At 40.9% G+C, this 15,197-nt stretch overlaps 2 protein-coding genes across 3 annotated transcripts in view; both read left to right on the forward strand.

Moving 5' to 3' along the window:
* Positions 1-2,448, forward strand: part of pdxdc1 (pyridoxal-dependent decarboxylase domain containing 1) — a 41,406-nt gene extending 38,958 nt beyond the window's left edge. The window contains exons 25-26 of the mRNA XM_086133547.1: positions 1,511-1,555; positions 2,353-2,448. The gene's annotated coding sequence lies outside the window, so the exon portion shown is untranslated. The remainder of the gene's footprint in view (positions 1-1,510; positions 1,556-2,352) is intronic.
* Positions 195-15,149, forward strand: gspt1l (G1 to S phase transition 1, like). Of its 2 annotated transcripts, none has more exons than XM_086133550.1 (14): positions 195-651; positions 1,511-1,555; positions 2,353-2,598; positions 4,385-4,418; positions 4,527-4,604; positions 4,747-4,927; positions 5,460-5,614; positions 6,871-7,011; positions 7,104-7,197; positions 8,160-8,240; positions 8,363-8,536; positions 8,628-8,717; positions 11,995-12,163; positions 14,502-15,149. In XM_086133550.1, the coding sequence occupies exons 1-14, from the start codon at positions 459-461 to the stop codon at positions 14,552-14,554; spliced, it is 1,734 nt and encodes a 577-aa protein (XP_085989676.1). In that variant the 5' UTR covers positions 195-458; the 3' UTR covers positions 14,555-15,149. The 2 variants fall into 2 exon arrangements, with proteins under 2 accessions (XP_085989676.1, XP_085989677.1); XM_086133551.1 differs by having other exon boundaries at positions 197-557.
* The last annotated feature ends 48 nt before the right edge of the window (positions 15,150-15,197 follow it).

Here is a 15,197-nt window from a genome sequence, read left to right on the forward strand (position 1 = left end):
AAACTGAGTCATTCTACATTTCAAAGTCAGTATTTTCCACCATGAGAACATTACAAACTATTTTTTAAAGGACACATGCAATTTCTAATGAAAAGTATCATTGGAGTATATGGGACATGTAGTCTTCTTGATTTTACGACTCGCGAAATACAACTTTCTTCTCCATTTCAAGACTTCATAACCCAGAAGTCATTGCGCACAGCACGTCCGGTTGAAGGGACGCAAGAGCTCACGCGGACTGTCTCTGGGAGTGCTGAGTCGAATATCCTCTTTGGCGTCTCCACCGATCCTACCGGCCGCTTAATTTCACCTAGGTCGGATTGAAAACATTCCTCCTCGAGTTGGGGCGTTTTATATCAGTCAAAGGTGTGGCCTGAACACCGGGATTTGGGTGGACACTGAACGTAGTCTAAAAACTGCGGAGCTCAAATCTCACTAGTGAAAATTCAAAACCCACGATGGACCCGAGAGACACTGCCCCTGATTCTTGGGAACAAGAGGACGATGTGGAGGCCACAATCGACGGACAGCTTGAGTCTGCTTTCAAAAGCTTAAATGTAAACGCTAAACCCTTTGTTCCCAATGTGAACGCCGCTGAATTTGTCCCGACGTTTGCCATGAAAGCACACTCGGAAAATCTCGATTCAATGGGTAAGCCGACTGTCACGTTGGGTAGCAACGTTAGCAACAAGCTAGTCGTTAACATGAGCACGACTGTGCAGGTGCTAACCCTCGAGCTACACTACAGACACGCGTTGGTATATTCCAACAACTGTGCTCTCTAATATGATTGGACGCTCGGTGCACTGTACTGAAAACATTGCTCTGTTTTTTGGCTCATGTAATGTGTATATACACTTGTTGTGCTATTATATCACTTTTTTTTCTAGATGTGTTGAATGTGTATTGGCTCCCAACCGGCATTAGCTTGTTAGCTACTAATGCTAAGGTAGCCAGCCGGTGTGGTTTTATGATAAGAGTGCTGAACACTTGTTCCGCCCTCTTAGGTTTGTGTGGCGTGTCAACCGTTACTTCTAACGGTACACGTCACTGGAAGAGGAAAGTGAGTGAAACTTAGAACTGCTGTCATATTTAACAGATACAAACACATTGAATTATTCGGGTAAAGATAACCTTCTTGGGCTGTGTTGCGTGTTGACCTTCGTGCGGTGTGACGTGGACACGGCGACGCATAAAGTTTCATTGAATCATTCGTTATGGCTAGTTTCTACACGTAAACAAGTCTGAGCGCTAATTACGCAGTGTCCGACACTACTCATATGAAGGTGTAAAGGATAGCCAGTTACTTGTCGTTGACACTAAATAATAATCATGTTCATGTTGATGAACAAATATACAACAAAATCAATTTGCAAGAATTGTATACTTCCTTGAGCAGCACAAGTGGCTTGCGACCCCTGTGGAAACAAAATAGTTGCGCTTCGGAGTATTGAATATTAATTCCTGTCTGATTTAATTATTTTGAAGTAACAGACATGTTGTTTTTCAGTTGCTGTTGAAAAAATAGCCACCATGGAGGTGACAGAAAGTGCTGGTATGTATGGTCTGTGTCTTAAGCGTGAGTGTCAGCGAGCATTCCAGCAGTGCGATCTATTTTCTTGACGTTTGTTGTCCTGTACTGTCCAGACAATGTCAGAGCAAGTCCTGTAATAATATAGGGTGGCTCCCTCTCTTTGAATGCGCTTCTCTCCAAATGTGTTCAATTGTAGGTGATCATCAGCTTCCAAGAAACTGTTTCAAATACCCAGTTACTTTCACATAAGCAATTCCTCATTAACTTAAATCAGAACTCTTTTGGTCATAGGTAACAGGGAATAAATGTGTTCATAAGATACTGAGAAAATGAACGACAAAGTGTCGAATTGGAGTGCAGCCTGCCTGTACCCGAACTTTGTGAAAATAATCAAATAAGCACTAATAAATATTTATTTAAACCGTAATTGCAAAGTCAAAATTTGAATGGAGGTGAAAAGTGAACTGTGGCAATTGATATCAACTTATCTAAGCCATATTTTCTTAAACTGATGCCAGACAGCAAAATATACAATTTCATGTTATTTTGTAGAAATGCAGAAGTAGTTCATGCTGCACTATATTAAGTGCAATCAATTGTTCTGGTTGCTGTTGGTATGCTGCAGAAAAACCATCAGCAACATTATTCTTACACAGTATTCCTCATCTGAGTTGGTGTCGCTTAATGGAGATGTTTGTAATGATAAAAGTATGCAATAAACTTGATAAGGTGATTATTCGGAGAAGAAAGTATGCAATCAACTTTTGTATAATGATTTGGAGAAGAAAATGTGCAAATAAATATGAAATTTTATGCAGCTCGATTGGAGAATGGTGACACAGAAATGACACCAGAGGAACCATGGGATCAGAAAGAAGTTGAACCAAATGAGGAAGAGCCAGGAGGTCGGTGCTGTGGTGATGGTGGGCCAGTGGTGGTAGCAACAACTGAGGATATGGGGTCAGAGATAGAGGAAGAGGAAATGCTTGCGCCCAAGGTTCCCCCTACACAACCTGACGCCCCCAAGAAGGAACACATAAATGTCGTGTTCATCGGACACGTAGGTCAGTTAATGCATGACTCCGAATTTGTGATGAATGCACCTGTTTATAAGAACACTTGGGTCTTTCTTGGGTACATTGCCCTGTTCACTCTGCACAACATTGGCGTTAGCACATGCGGGAAATATGGACTGAAATTTATGTCGCTGTGTAAATGGGATCCCTTCTACTGTCAAACCCCACAATTCAGCACTCTGTTGCAGAATTGTTGCAAAGTAACACAAATAAAACTACAGATACACTTTTTAAAATGTGTAGCGTATCAGTGATGCATAGTTTGAATAAAGTACAAAAGGCTTTTCTGTAATGCTAAAATATAAGGCACCATGGTGAAACTTGAGTAAGTCTTGTATAGTTGTGAAACGGGTAAATTCACAGATGTTTTTTTCACATGGAGCTGGATAATTTATCACATTTTACAAAACAAAATCAATAATTACAACTGTGTGATGGTTTAGAGTGTGTTCATACATACAATTCAAATGAAAAATCCCCCCTAACCACCATTTCTGTCCAATATACCGAATGGAAAGAAAGAAAGAACATCCGTTCACTTTCATTTCGTTTCCCTGAATGCAACCCAGTCAGCCGTTCTGTGACTGCTGAATAAACATGAATGAAATGAACTGCAAACCAGCATTAATCGCATTACGTAGCTGGTGAAAAGTAAGAACGAAGAAGCTGACACGGATTCATGGAATTACCTGCGGCACGGTTTCATCAGCGCAACAACCAAACGACCGCAAATTAGTTTTTTTTGGGGGGGGGGGTTCCCCTCTGCAAAATGTCACAAAACAGTGAACAGCTCACAATCTGGGCTCATAACTTGAGATACGCTGATACCGATATTGGTATCGGTCTTTAATTTTCCTCTGGATCGCTTGAGTTTGATGTGATTGTGTTTTGAGATGCACTCAAAAGTAGCACATGGGGGTTTGTTTCTTCCATGCCAAAGGTCTTATTCACCATTTCAAAGTGTGCCTCTGCGTTAAACGTTCAAATAAGTTGAACCAATCAAAGAAATACTCATTTTTTTATTTAAAAATATGTCACATAGGAAGTTAATATCATTTATAGTTTGCCAAAGCCTTAAAATTTAGGAATCATTAAAAAAAAAATCTGGGGCAAGGCTCACACTACAGGTCTTAATGCTCAGTTCGGATTTTGAAATGCAATATTTTTGCGCGCGTGTGTGTGTGTGTAAAACCAAGTGTTCACATTACATCTTAAGTGTGACCGTAGTCTGTTTTGTGTGTGAACATATGCATCCCCAAAGTGACTCGCATGTGCAGAAGAAGCATTGTGAGCAAACATTGCTCACAGAGTACTGTTTACGGAACTAAATATGGTCGAATATGTAAGGGCCATTGATGTGGTCAGGGCTGTTTTTTTTTTTTGTATTTGTAATCTCCAGAGGAGCGATGCGAGATGAGGTATAATCAATATTTGTGGGAAATATGGTGAGGATTTTCACATTTCATGGTGACATCACTAAAGATTACCTCACGTCATTGCAGCATTTAAAAAAAAATCTGATACAGATCGCATATGGTTAAAAAAAAAACTATCTCGGTTGGACTTTCCTGTAATGTGAACCTAGCTGAGGAGGAACCCGCAATATGAACGACCACAACACAGAAAATGAATGGTTGGGGAGAATTTGAAAGAAGTTGGATGAAACTATTAATTGTGGGGTTTTTTTTGTTTGTTTTGCTTCCCCATCTTGCGCTTACTACATATAAATCAGTAAAACAACTGTCCAACCCTACAACCTTTCATTCCTCTTTAGATGCTGGAAAGTCCACTATTGGCGGACAAATCATGTAAGTTGCACTGTTTTTGTTTTAGTGTACTCCATCTTACTGCAGGTGATGGATAATACATAATCACTTTTTTCTCATATTTTCTTGTCTTCCCTTCTTCACCATCAGGTACCTTACAGGCATGGTAGATAAGAGAACCTTAGAGAAGTATGAGAGAGAGGCAAAGGAGAAGAACCGAGAAACCTGGTGAGTGGGTGTGTTGTGCTGTTATGTAAAACTACAACATGGAAATGTGCTCACGGGTGCTAATAATTGCTAAAAAAATAAAAAACATAAATCACTGATCTTCCTTGAAAAATGACATAACATCTCCGTTGTCTTTCTTCAGGTACCTGTCTTGGGCCTTGGACACCAATCAAGAGGAGAGGGACAAAGGCAAAACGGTAGAAGTGGGCAGAGCATATTTTGAGACAGACAAAAAGCACTTTACCATCTTAGACGCCCCAGGCCACAAGAGCTTTGTGCCGAACATGATTGGAGGTGCATCACAAGCGGACTTGGCTGTGCTGGTGGGTCGAGGAAAAGTCTCGTGTTTCTTAAAAATTCCTTGCACAAATGATCGAGTAGACAGTGGTGACAGCATATCATTAATCCGTGTCAGATCTCATGCATTCAACAATTACAATTCATACACCTTTATCTTCATACACCAATTCTGTCTGCATGTAACGGTACTTTGATGTGTCATATGTGATCCACCGCAGCAAAAGGTCACATTTTTACCTATATTTCAGAAATTAAGTTTTGGCATTACCAGAAAGACAATGATCTCACCTTTCCAACGCTATCTCACCCATTGCGTTATCCTACTTATTAAAACAAACAAATTGCTCATTAAATCATTACCACTTGTTATTTCATTACCACATATATGAGTAGGTAGAACATGCTCCTTTTGCGCTTCGTTCATACGGCGTTCTTTAGTTAGCACCATATCTCGATCAAATGATTTGGTGACACATAGTTCTTTCCATCTCTGATCTGTCATGTTTTGTGACATTTAACGTTAGAAATGGTAACGACTTTAATGTTGTTCTCCAGGTGATCTCTGCCAGAAAAGGCGAGTTTGAAACAGGTTTTGAAAAGGGTGGACAAACACGAGAGCATGCCATGTTAGCCAAAACAGCAGGTGTTAAGCACCTGATTGTTCTGGTCAATAAAATGGATGACCCTACAGTCAACTGGAGCCTAGAAAGGTGGGTCGATGGATCAGAATGATCAACACGATAACATTTCTTAATCTTGCAATATTGTGTCACATATGGACAAGACGGGAATAGTTTCCTTTGATAAATTGTTAGCCCATTTCTAATCATCTCAAGCAAAGGACAAGACCAAGATTCCTTCTTTTAGTCAGTGGAGTCACATTTTCCTTTACCGTATTTTCTACACTAAAAGGCGCACTGGATTACCAGGCGCACCTTCAATGAATGGCCTATTTTATAATTTTTTTAATACATAAGACGCAATCTACAATGCATCCACTGGATGGAGCTACGCGGAAGGAAAAGGCAACAGAACGATCAGATGTCAGGAAAACGTAGTTAATAAAGCAGCAACACAGTTCACCTAACCAACAGCAAGTTATAACATTGACTCATTAACGTTGAACTCTCTCGCCGCTGCTCTATTTCCGTGTTCAACTGCGGAATCGATCGCTTTAAGTTTCAACTCTGCGTTGTAAGCATGTCTTGAGCAAGAAGCCATTTTGGGGTCGAAATATTACCGGAATGACCATTCACAAGGCGCATTGGAATTTATGGTGCGCTGTGAATTTTGAATAAAATGGAAGGCTTTTAGGTGCGCCTTTTAGTGCGGAAAATACGGTATTTAAATCTATGGCGGAGTAAAGCAAGGGAAAGCGTGCAGGTTGTGTGTTTTAAATATGTGGAAATTTTTGTATTTTCCATTATCCATGACAGTGAACCCAAGCACCACCCCTCTGCCTATTCATAGTTCGTTATTGAACTATTTGCGTATTGTTCTGTGGAACCCATCTTGACAATTTGCTTGCAATCTCATCTGTTGCGGGCTTTGTACTTTTTGGGTAATGCCTTAAGATGCCACAAGATGGCGCCAAAGCCATGGCTGGTAAGAAAATTGTGATGTCACGGTCTGATGTGACTGGACCAGCAAAACTTGCTTTGTTTTCTGGTAATTTCAAAATGTTTTATAATTCTATTTAATTAAAATGAGTTACCAATTGCATTAGTTGTAGTTATATTTCTTCATTATCCACATAAAGGTGTGCATGGTTCACACCACAGACCGTTTAACTTTTTTTTTTTTCGTGCTGGATTGAATCACTTTCTTGGCATGGCTGCCAAGAAAGTGAAGAGTGAGCCACGCAGCAAATACAATTGGTAAACAGAGGTTCCGTTGATACTTGGCTCATGGTATTTTTGATTTTCCATGCGACTTTACACGGATCACTTTCTGTCTCAATGCTCAGGTATGAAGAGTGTAAGGAGAAACTAGTGCCATTTTTGAAGAAGGTGGGCTTCAACCCAAAGAAAGACATTCACTTCATGCCATGTTCAGGTCTAACAGGAGCCAACCTGAAGGAGCCCACTGATATGTGCTCCTGGTACACGTAAGTCCTTAAATGTGACCAGATATAAAGCCTCCCTTCTCATTTTCCCACGTTCTTCCGACTGCAACATGTGTCCCTATTTGTTTTCGCAGAGGTTTACCGTTCATTCCCCACCTGGACAGTTTGCCAAATTTTAACCGATCAAGTGACGGCCCTATCCGATTGCCCATTGTAGACAAATACAAGGTAACTTTTTTTCACGCCTTTTATACTTATATTTAATACCGACCTCAAGATGCAGAAGGCTGCATCTAAAGCCAGCTGCACACTGTTCATCGTGAGCAAACGATCCTGAACAAATCAGTCGCGTTGCAAAGTGTGTGGAGTTCTGCGACGGGTTTTCATGAGTTGCTGACCATCTGCAACTTGTTAGATTGTGATTCCAAATATTGAGTTGCGAGTGACTGGTAATGCAACGGCACTGACATTACTTCCAATAAAAATGCCCAAATAGAATCGCATTTCAGAACAAACCGCACCACAGGGCATGAGGCTCCCCTTGCCATAGGGTCCACTCTTCAAAAGAGCTTGTGCAGCAGGTAGTCTGTGGTTGGGTAATAGCGAGCTTTCTTTGTGCCCTCCTGCATTGAGAATCTAACGGCCGTTTGGGTCAAGCACATTTTATTGTTTCAGATGGTAGAAAAATGTGCCCATGTTACAAGTTGTTCGCAGAAAAACTATGACTTAACAGATCTTGCAAATGACATTTTTCTGCTCACTATTGGACTTTTTAAATCCAAAACATTAATATGCCTGAGTGCTAAGTCAGCCATGTTAATGTTTTGTTTGTTTTAACCAGCTCTTCCTGTTTCGTGCTCTCTGTGCTTGATGCCATTGCCACACGGAGTAGAGTCCAAAAATCGACTCTAGGCCAAATTTAGATCATTTATACAGTCGACCGAATGTACCCCGTGTCCATTGTGACAAGACTTGGTAAGAGCAAACTTTGTAGGGCTGTTGAGTGTTTACTTCAGCCATCAAAAGGTTGTGCTGCTTGGTAAAAGTAATGTTGGGGAATCTTACAAATTTACCCCTGTATGATATCTATAATTTATGGGAAAAAATATCTGTTAGACTTGAGAGATTGCATTTCAGATTTTTTTCAAATGGAAGAAATGACATAACTCATAAAGCTCTCTCTCTTGCAGGACATGGGCACTGTGATTCTCGGAAAACTTGAATCAGGCTCAATCAGTAAAGCACAGCAGCTTGTTATGATGCCGAATAGGGTAAGACCTGTGTTTCACTAGTACGGGGAATAAAAGATTTATCTTTTTGTTGTTTTTGCTCCCGCTTCAGTGGCCCTTTACTCGCCTCCTGTAATGTGAATGTCATTATAATGTCTTAATAGCATGTGGTCGAGGTGCTGAGCCTCTTGTCTGATGAAGTGGAGACAGACGATGCAGGACCAGGAGAAAATCTAAAGTTGCGACTGAAGGGCATTGAAGAGGAGGAGATCCTCCCTGGCTTCATCCTGTGTAATGCAGAGAACCTGTGCCATTCTGGGCGCACATTTGATGCGCAGGTCAGTTTGGAAGAACAAACCAGATTCAGTGTCAGTCGAACAGGAGTAATATTCATGTGAAAACGAATTCCTCTATTTCTTCTCTTTCTAGATTGTCATCATTGAACACAAATCCATCATTTGTCCAGGTTATAATGCTGTCCTTCACATTCACACATGCATTGAAGAGGTGCAGATTACGGTAAGCATATGAAAAGGTTGGAAAGTATTTAAAATGAAAGATGGTGGACAGTCCACAGAAGTATTCCAGTTAGAAATGGTAGCCAAACTTGGCGTCATGATTGCACTGACAAATGCTTCCTGAATGAACCAGCACAACAATTTTAGATCACAATTGTCATCACCAAAATTAACGATTACTAAATGTGAAACAAATAAAAGAACAGATGTACATGTCGCAGAACCTTTTTTCAATACAAAAAATTTCATCACTCAAAGTGAATTTTCTGTCATGCAAGATCTTGGAAAATGCATTTAAAAGGAGGGTGACATATTTAATAACGGTGGGAATATATTAATACAATAATCGAAATAAATGCTTAGTAATTCATTATTCTCATTTTAATCAAATATACTATTTGAACTAATAAATGGTTTGCAATACCACTAGGTTTTGATCAAGGAATAAACGAAATTCAACAAAATTATATTGAGGATTTTTTTCTGTCAAGTCGACTACATACACATAAGGTCAATGCCAATTTAAGTCATTCTCTCTCTCTCTCTCTCTCTCTCTCTCTCTTCACACACACACACACAGTGTGTCTCGCTGTGTGTGTGTGCGTAGAGAGAGAGAGAGAAAAAACATTCAGTTTGGCTATATTCAAGCTTTAAAAAGCCTTGGTCAACCAACCACTGAACCACACAATAGTCGTTTAAATTTGAGGCTCAAATGTGCTTTGTCTGCTACTAGGAGCTGAAGCCAGGAGTACCTGCACTTCAGTGCTCTTTTCCCATGTTCTTGTATTACAGCCGGCATGTCCCGCTCCGGGCCTGGAGGGCCACTGTCCTGCCTGTTTTCCAGCTCTCCTGGCTGCAATACACCTGATTCGGATGATCAGCTCATCGGCCAGCTCTGAAGCAGCATTAGAACGGTCCTGATTATTTGAATCTGGTGTGTTGCTCCTGGGAGAGCTGGAAAACAGGCAGGACAAGCGGCCCTTGAGGACCGACTTTGGACACCCCCTGTATTACAGGGGGCACTTCCTCTGGCTGTGGTTTTGTCAGAGCATCCACATTCTTTGTTGTTTACATAAAAACTTGTTGCCCACACTGTGCAATATAACAGCCATGGGAAAAAATTAAGAAATGGCCACGTTTTCTGCAATTGTTCATTTTAATGTCTGGTGCCACTAAAAGTGACTAATGGACAGAAAAGAAAACATAGCTCAATAAAAGCAGTTTTTGGCAGCACAATCAATACTTTTGCTATATATGTAAGAACTTGTGCAGTAATTTTGGTCACTGTCAAGAAAACGCGGTCAACTCTTAAATATAACTCTTATAAGCTGTTTTTGCTGCCGTTAAAGGGAACGTCAAGCCAAAAATATTACAATATGTTCTATGCGCCTACACTAGTCCAATCATTGTGTTCTGATTTACATTGCGTTTGTGGAATATTAATTGAGCAGCAAAATCCACCCGATTTAGCCATCTCAAAGGGCGGCCATTTTGCCACTCTCAGTTGCTCAGGTAATGACCAATCACAGTTCACCTGTTTTTTAAGCTGACCCATGATTGGTAATTTGGTCGTTGCCTGAGCAACTCAGGTCATTTTGGGAGGCTGTATAAAGCACACCAGAGACAACAAAAAAATAGGTAGATTTGCAAATGCTAAACAGTGACTATGCAGGGTGACACTGTTGAGTGATTTTGCTGTTGTACCATGTTTATAAATCTGAGGGGGTGTTTTTTATTTTTTGCATTTAATCCAATAGAGCGCGGTGCTCATTGCGTCGATCGACCGGTAGATCGCGGACTGGTCCCAAGTCGATCGCACGGGATGTAGGGGAGAAAAAAAACCAAACAACCATTTGTGTGTCTTTGTGCATGTTGGTAATAATATACTCCGCACCCGAATCATCCTATCAGTCTCATTTTCACAAAAAGTATTTCAAAAATTAAATAAAATAAAGCAGTTAAATCTTTAACCTACGCGGTGGCTCGTGACCTGCGTCACCGGAAGCTGTTAGTGCTCAGCAATCTGCAATTGCAGTTTGTGATCAGAGCTGTTGCGCAATATCTTTTATCATTATTCTCAAAGTTTGTTTCGTGTACAATTCACCGAGGGGACGGGCAAAGAATAGGAATCTAGAGCGCAGAGGGAAGGACTTTAAAACGGTACGTGTGAGCTACGATTGTTAACAGGCTGCAAAAGTGTGTGGCATACCTCCGTGTCAGGCTGTTGCTCATCATGGCGTGCGTATGTGCGTGCGCTTTTAACGGGTCGATCGCGGGAGGTTTGTCGGTCAAAAAGTAGATCTTCATTAATAAATGTTTGGACATCCTGCCATAGAGCAAAATGGCTTTAACATTGAGTGATCCTTTGAAAAGCCAAGTTGTGGCTGAGCAGATTCAGAAAATGAAACTGTGTTTTATTGATGCATGATACCTTCAGTTCTTCTATCTCAGGGGTGGCCAACAAGTCAGAGACTAAGAGCCAATTTTTTTTACTGTTAGTGCAAAGAGCCACATCATACCCTTTCCCGCACGCACACACGCACACTTTTTTGCCCATAGATCAAGTTTTGAAGCGACCAACTTCCCACGATCGACCCGATCGCGCACGTGCAAGCACACACACACACACACGTGCGCGCACACACATACGCACACATGCACCCACACGTACACGCACGTGGGAGCCCTCCCGTGCACTCGCGCACATATGCACGCACGCCACGATGAGCAACAGTCGGAACGGGCCGAAAATGAACAAAAGCTAAAGACACAAACAAACATCTTTTGTTCCCACCCATTTCCTCCTCCAACCCCTTGTGGTCGACTTGGAACCAGTTCGCTGGCTCCCGGTCGATTGCGATTGACGTATTGGGCACCCCTGCCTTAAAATCAGGTAATTCGCTGACTAGCTTAGCGCTTAGCACCGTTGTTTGCGCATGAGCGGTGATGCAGTCATCTGATTGGTTGCCCTCTATGTCAATCAAGCAACGGGATTGATGATTGGTTGACGTAGTATTCTGTGTATTTAGCGCCTTTGTTTGAATGGCATCGACACTGCCGAGGCGTTTTCGATACTTGTCGTGTGAAAGCCCGGGAGCCGCATTGAACCAGCCTAAGAGCCGCATGCGGCTCACGAGCCGCGGGTTGGCCACCTCTGTTCTATCTCATGCGTATTAAAGCAAGCCTTTCTGGTCACTAGTCATACAGTATTAACACATAAACTTGTTTTTATCTTTAAATCCATCAATACCAATGTTTCTGTTCTGTTCCCTCTTAAGGCCTTAATCTGCCTGGTAGACAAAAAGTCAGGAGAGAAGAGTAAGACGCGGCCACGATTTGTGAAACAAGACCAGGTCTGCATTGCTCGTCTGCGCACGGCAGGGACCATTTGCCTCGAGACCTTTAAAGACTTTCCTCAGATGGGACGGTTTACCTTACGGGATGAAGGTAAAGCACCTGCACACAGTGGCACAGTCAAAAGAGGCATCTCCCTATTTAGTTGTAGAGTTTGTAATTTTTCAATTATAGCAGTCGTATTAAGGAGAACTGTGCAATTGAATTTTTCATGCAGTATTTACAGGGTAAACAAAAATGTCCATGCGTTTGTTTTGCCTTCACAATGTCATCAGAACAGTACGTGAATAGTTTTTACTTTTTGTCAGCTGAGTTTTGCGGGTGATGAATAACTTGAATAGCAAAATGACGTTCACCCTCAACTTGAAACATCTATTGTCCAGATTTGTCTGTGCTTGGTTCATTAAAATAAGCACACCAGCAAAAAAAAGGGAAAAAAACTAATTTTGGATGTTGCTCAGAAAGAGATGTCAGAAAGGATCGGCACATTTTGGTTTCAATCCAGATGGACATAAAGCATCTGCTATCATCAATGAGCTAGCTTTTTGTGTGAAGAACATCTGGGATGTTATGCAGGACTTCAGACTGCTTCCAAATGGTGGCATTTTGCTTCTAGAATTGGAAGCAGTGTACGTACATTTTTCCTCGACTTGCACTTATGCCCCTAGTAAAAAAAATTTTCTTTTTAAATTACTATTGAATATATATATTTGCTTACAAATTCCTGCTCCATACTTGATCCCAATAATCATTAAGATAGTGAAAATGAGTGCAGCTAATATTTACTTTGCAAGTCAACGTCTGCACCCCTAAATTTTCTACTTGCATCTCTAAAATGTCATCTTAGGACCACTGTGTTTCAAGTATAAAAAATAGGCTGGAGCCCTGTTATGTTAATATATAACTGCAATTTTTGTGAACAAATCCTGAGTGCAATTTATTTCAATTTTTTTTATTTACTTGAGATATTGTATTTACCGTTCTGCATTTCAATGCCAGTCTTAAAACTTCTTGAGATATTAAAAATGAATAGCGCATGAAAAGAATGTACCATATTTTACGCACTACAGGGCGCACCAAAAAGCCTTCCATTTTCTTAAAGGGCGCACCAAAAAGCCTTCCATTTTCTTAAAAGCTCACCGAGCGCCTTAAAATCTGGTGCGTCTTTTGTATGGTCATTACGGTAAGACGTCGACTCCAAGATGGCTCCTTCCTGGAGACATGCTTCCAATGTTATAACTTGCTGTTGATTCAGTGAACTGTGTCGCTGCTTTATTAAATAAGTATGTGTTGCAGCTCCGAAAAAAGGAGAGCTGTGGTGTTAATTTTTTAAAACAGTCTCAACAAATACTTTGTCTGTCTCCGTGCCTTCTTCCGTTCGACTCGAGAGGCGTTCAAGGCCGCCTCTGAAATACGTAAACTAACGATTACGTCAATGAAACTACAAAAATTGAAAATAGTACATCAAAACTGAAAAGCGAGGATATCACAAAATAAATTCTATAGCCCCCCACTACAGAATTTATATTGTGATTTCATCATTTGTGAATACACAACAAAGGAATAGATAACTACGACTGACATCTTGTTGTTATTTTGACTTCAAGATGGCGCCGCGAGAGTGGCTGCCTTTTCAGCAGCTCCTATTTATTTTTGTTCTTCTATTTCTTCCTCTCATAACTTTGCTGCTGTGAAGTGGTAATTTCTCCATTGGAGCATAGCACCATCTAGTGAAGGAATTGTAGATCGCGCCTTTTAATGCAAAGCGTCTAATGCAGGCATGTCCAGCTCCGGTCCTGGAGGGCCACTGTCCTGCCTGTTTTCCATCTCTCTGGGCTGCAACACACCTGATTCAGATGATCAGCTCATCAGCCAGCTCTGAAGCAGCATTAGAACGATCCTGATTATTTGAGTCAGGTGTGTTGCTCCTGGGAAAACTGGAAAACAAGCAGGACAGCGGCCCTTGAGGGCCGACTTTGGACACCCCTGGCCTAATGTATGAATTTTTTTTTACAAAATAGCCATTCATTGAAGGTGCACCTCATAATCCAGTGCATCTTTTAGTGCGGAAAATACGGTACTTGAATTATGTTCACTCAAGTGGGACAAAAGAAATTGACACTGTGTATCGTGATGGTATCTGGAAAAATATATTCTCTTAAGGTGGTATTTCATCAAAATTGTGAATTTGAAATGGATATTTGATTTTAAAAAGTACTACTAAAATTAGACAAGTTCTTGTGTGTGTTTTAGGTTTTTTTTTTTTTTTTTTTTGCATTTTCATTATCTAAAACTGAACCAAAACCTATCGAAAAGTTGTAAAAGTATGCATTTTCGTCTCATTGACTAAAACTCAAGTTGCTGACAAAAACAACACTTGACGATTAAAATGTATCTAACAAAATATTGTGTGTGCGTGTGTTTGTCACAGGGAAGACCATTGCCATCGGTAAAGTTCTGAAGCTGGTTGCAGAGCGGGACTGAAGACGCAGATGTTCGAAAAATCCAGTTTGGAAGAAACAGGTGGAGCTCGGTCATAACCCGCCCAGTGTTGTCAGCGGCAAAGACACCTTCCCATGTCGCCTACCTTCTGTGTGCCGATGATCAGCTTCAGAAAAAGAAACTAAAGAGAAACCAGTTTTTAAGTCAGTGAAATCCAAGACGAAGTCCACTCAAGTCAGCTTTCTCATATTGAGAGCTCAGCTATGCCATTTCTGGGTTAGCCCGCCCTCCATCTTTCCCTGCTTCTTTTGTCTGGCCGATTCATCATGGCAGTAATTTTTTTTTCTTTCTCTATTCCATTTTATTTTGTTTTCATGTATGACAAATGACAGAAGCTACATCTGTGAACAAATGTGGACCAAGATTTTTGCTTGGAGTGCAAATTGATTTCAGAAATGTGCTGCAAAAACAAATAGTTTGAAAGAATTTCACCAATTGAAACCAAAATGTTTATTTGGGTGTACATGACTCCCTTTGCTTTTATCAGTTCTTGGTTTCTCGTGTGGCGTTCTGGCTATCTGCTTGAGCGTGCTCAAATATTAAAGCAAACAATGACAATAAAATGTTTGGAAAAACGCTTCTCGTTTAAGACCAGATTTAAATGCTGTTCGTCTCTTGTGCTCTG

Source organism: Hippocampus guttulatus, chromosome 16, assembly GCF_054856545.1.
Source record: "Hippocampus guttulatus isolate MCC_2025c chromosome 16, RoL_Hgut_1.0, whole genome shotgun sequence".
Classification (NCBI taxonomy): domain Eukaryota; kingdom Metazoa; phylum Chordata; class Actinopteri; order Syngnathiformes; family Syngnathidae; genus Hippocampus; species Hippocampus guttulatus.

Bases quoted from the DNA above. Each gene is read 5' to 3' on its own strand.
- gspt1l (XM_086133550.1), top strand. From the start codon at position 459: ATGGACCCGAGAGACACTGCCCCTGATTCTTGGGAACAAGAGGACGAT. The intron at 2,599-4,384 runs GTCAGTTAATGC...ATTCCTCTTTAG, and splicing joins CGTGTTCATCGGACACGTAG to ATGCTGGAAAGTCCACTATT. The intron at 4,419-4,526 runs GTAAGTTGCACT...CTTCACCATCAG, and splicing joins ACTATTGGCGGACAAATCAT to GTACCTTACAGGCATGGTAG.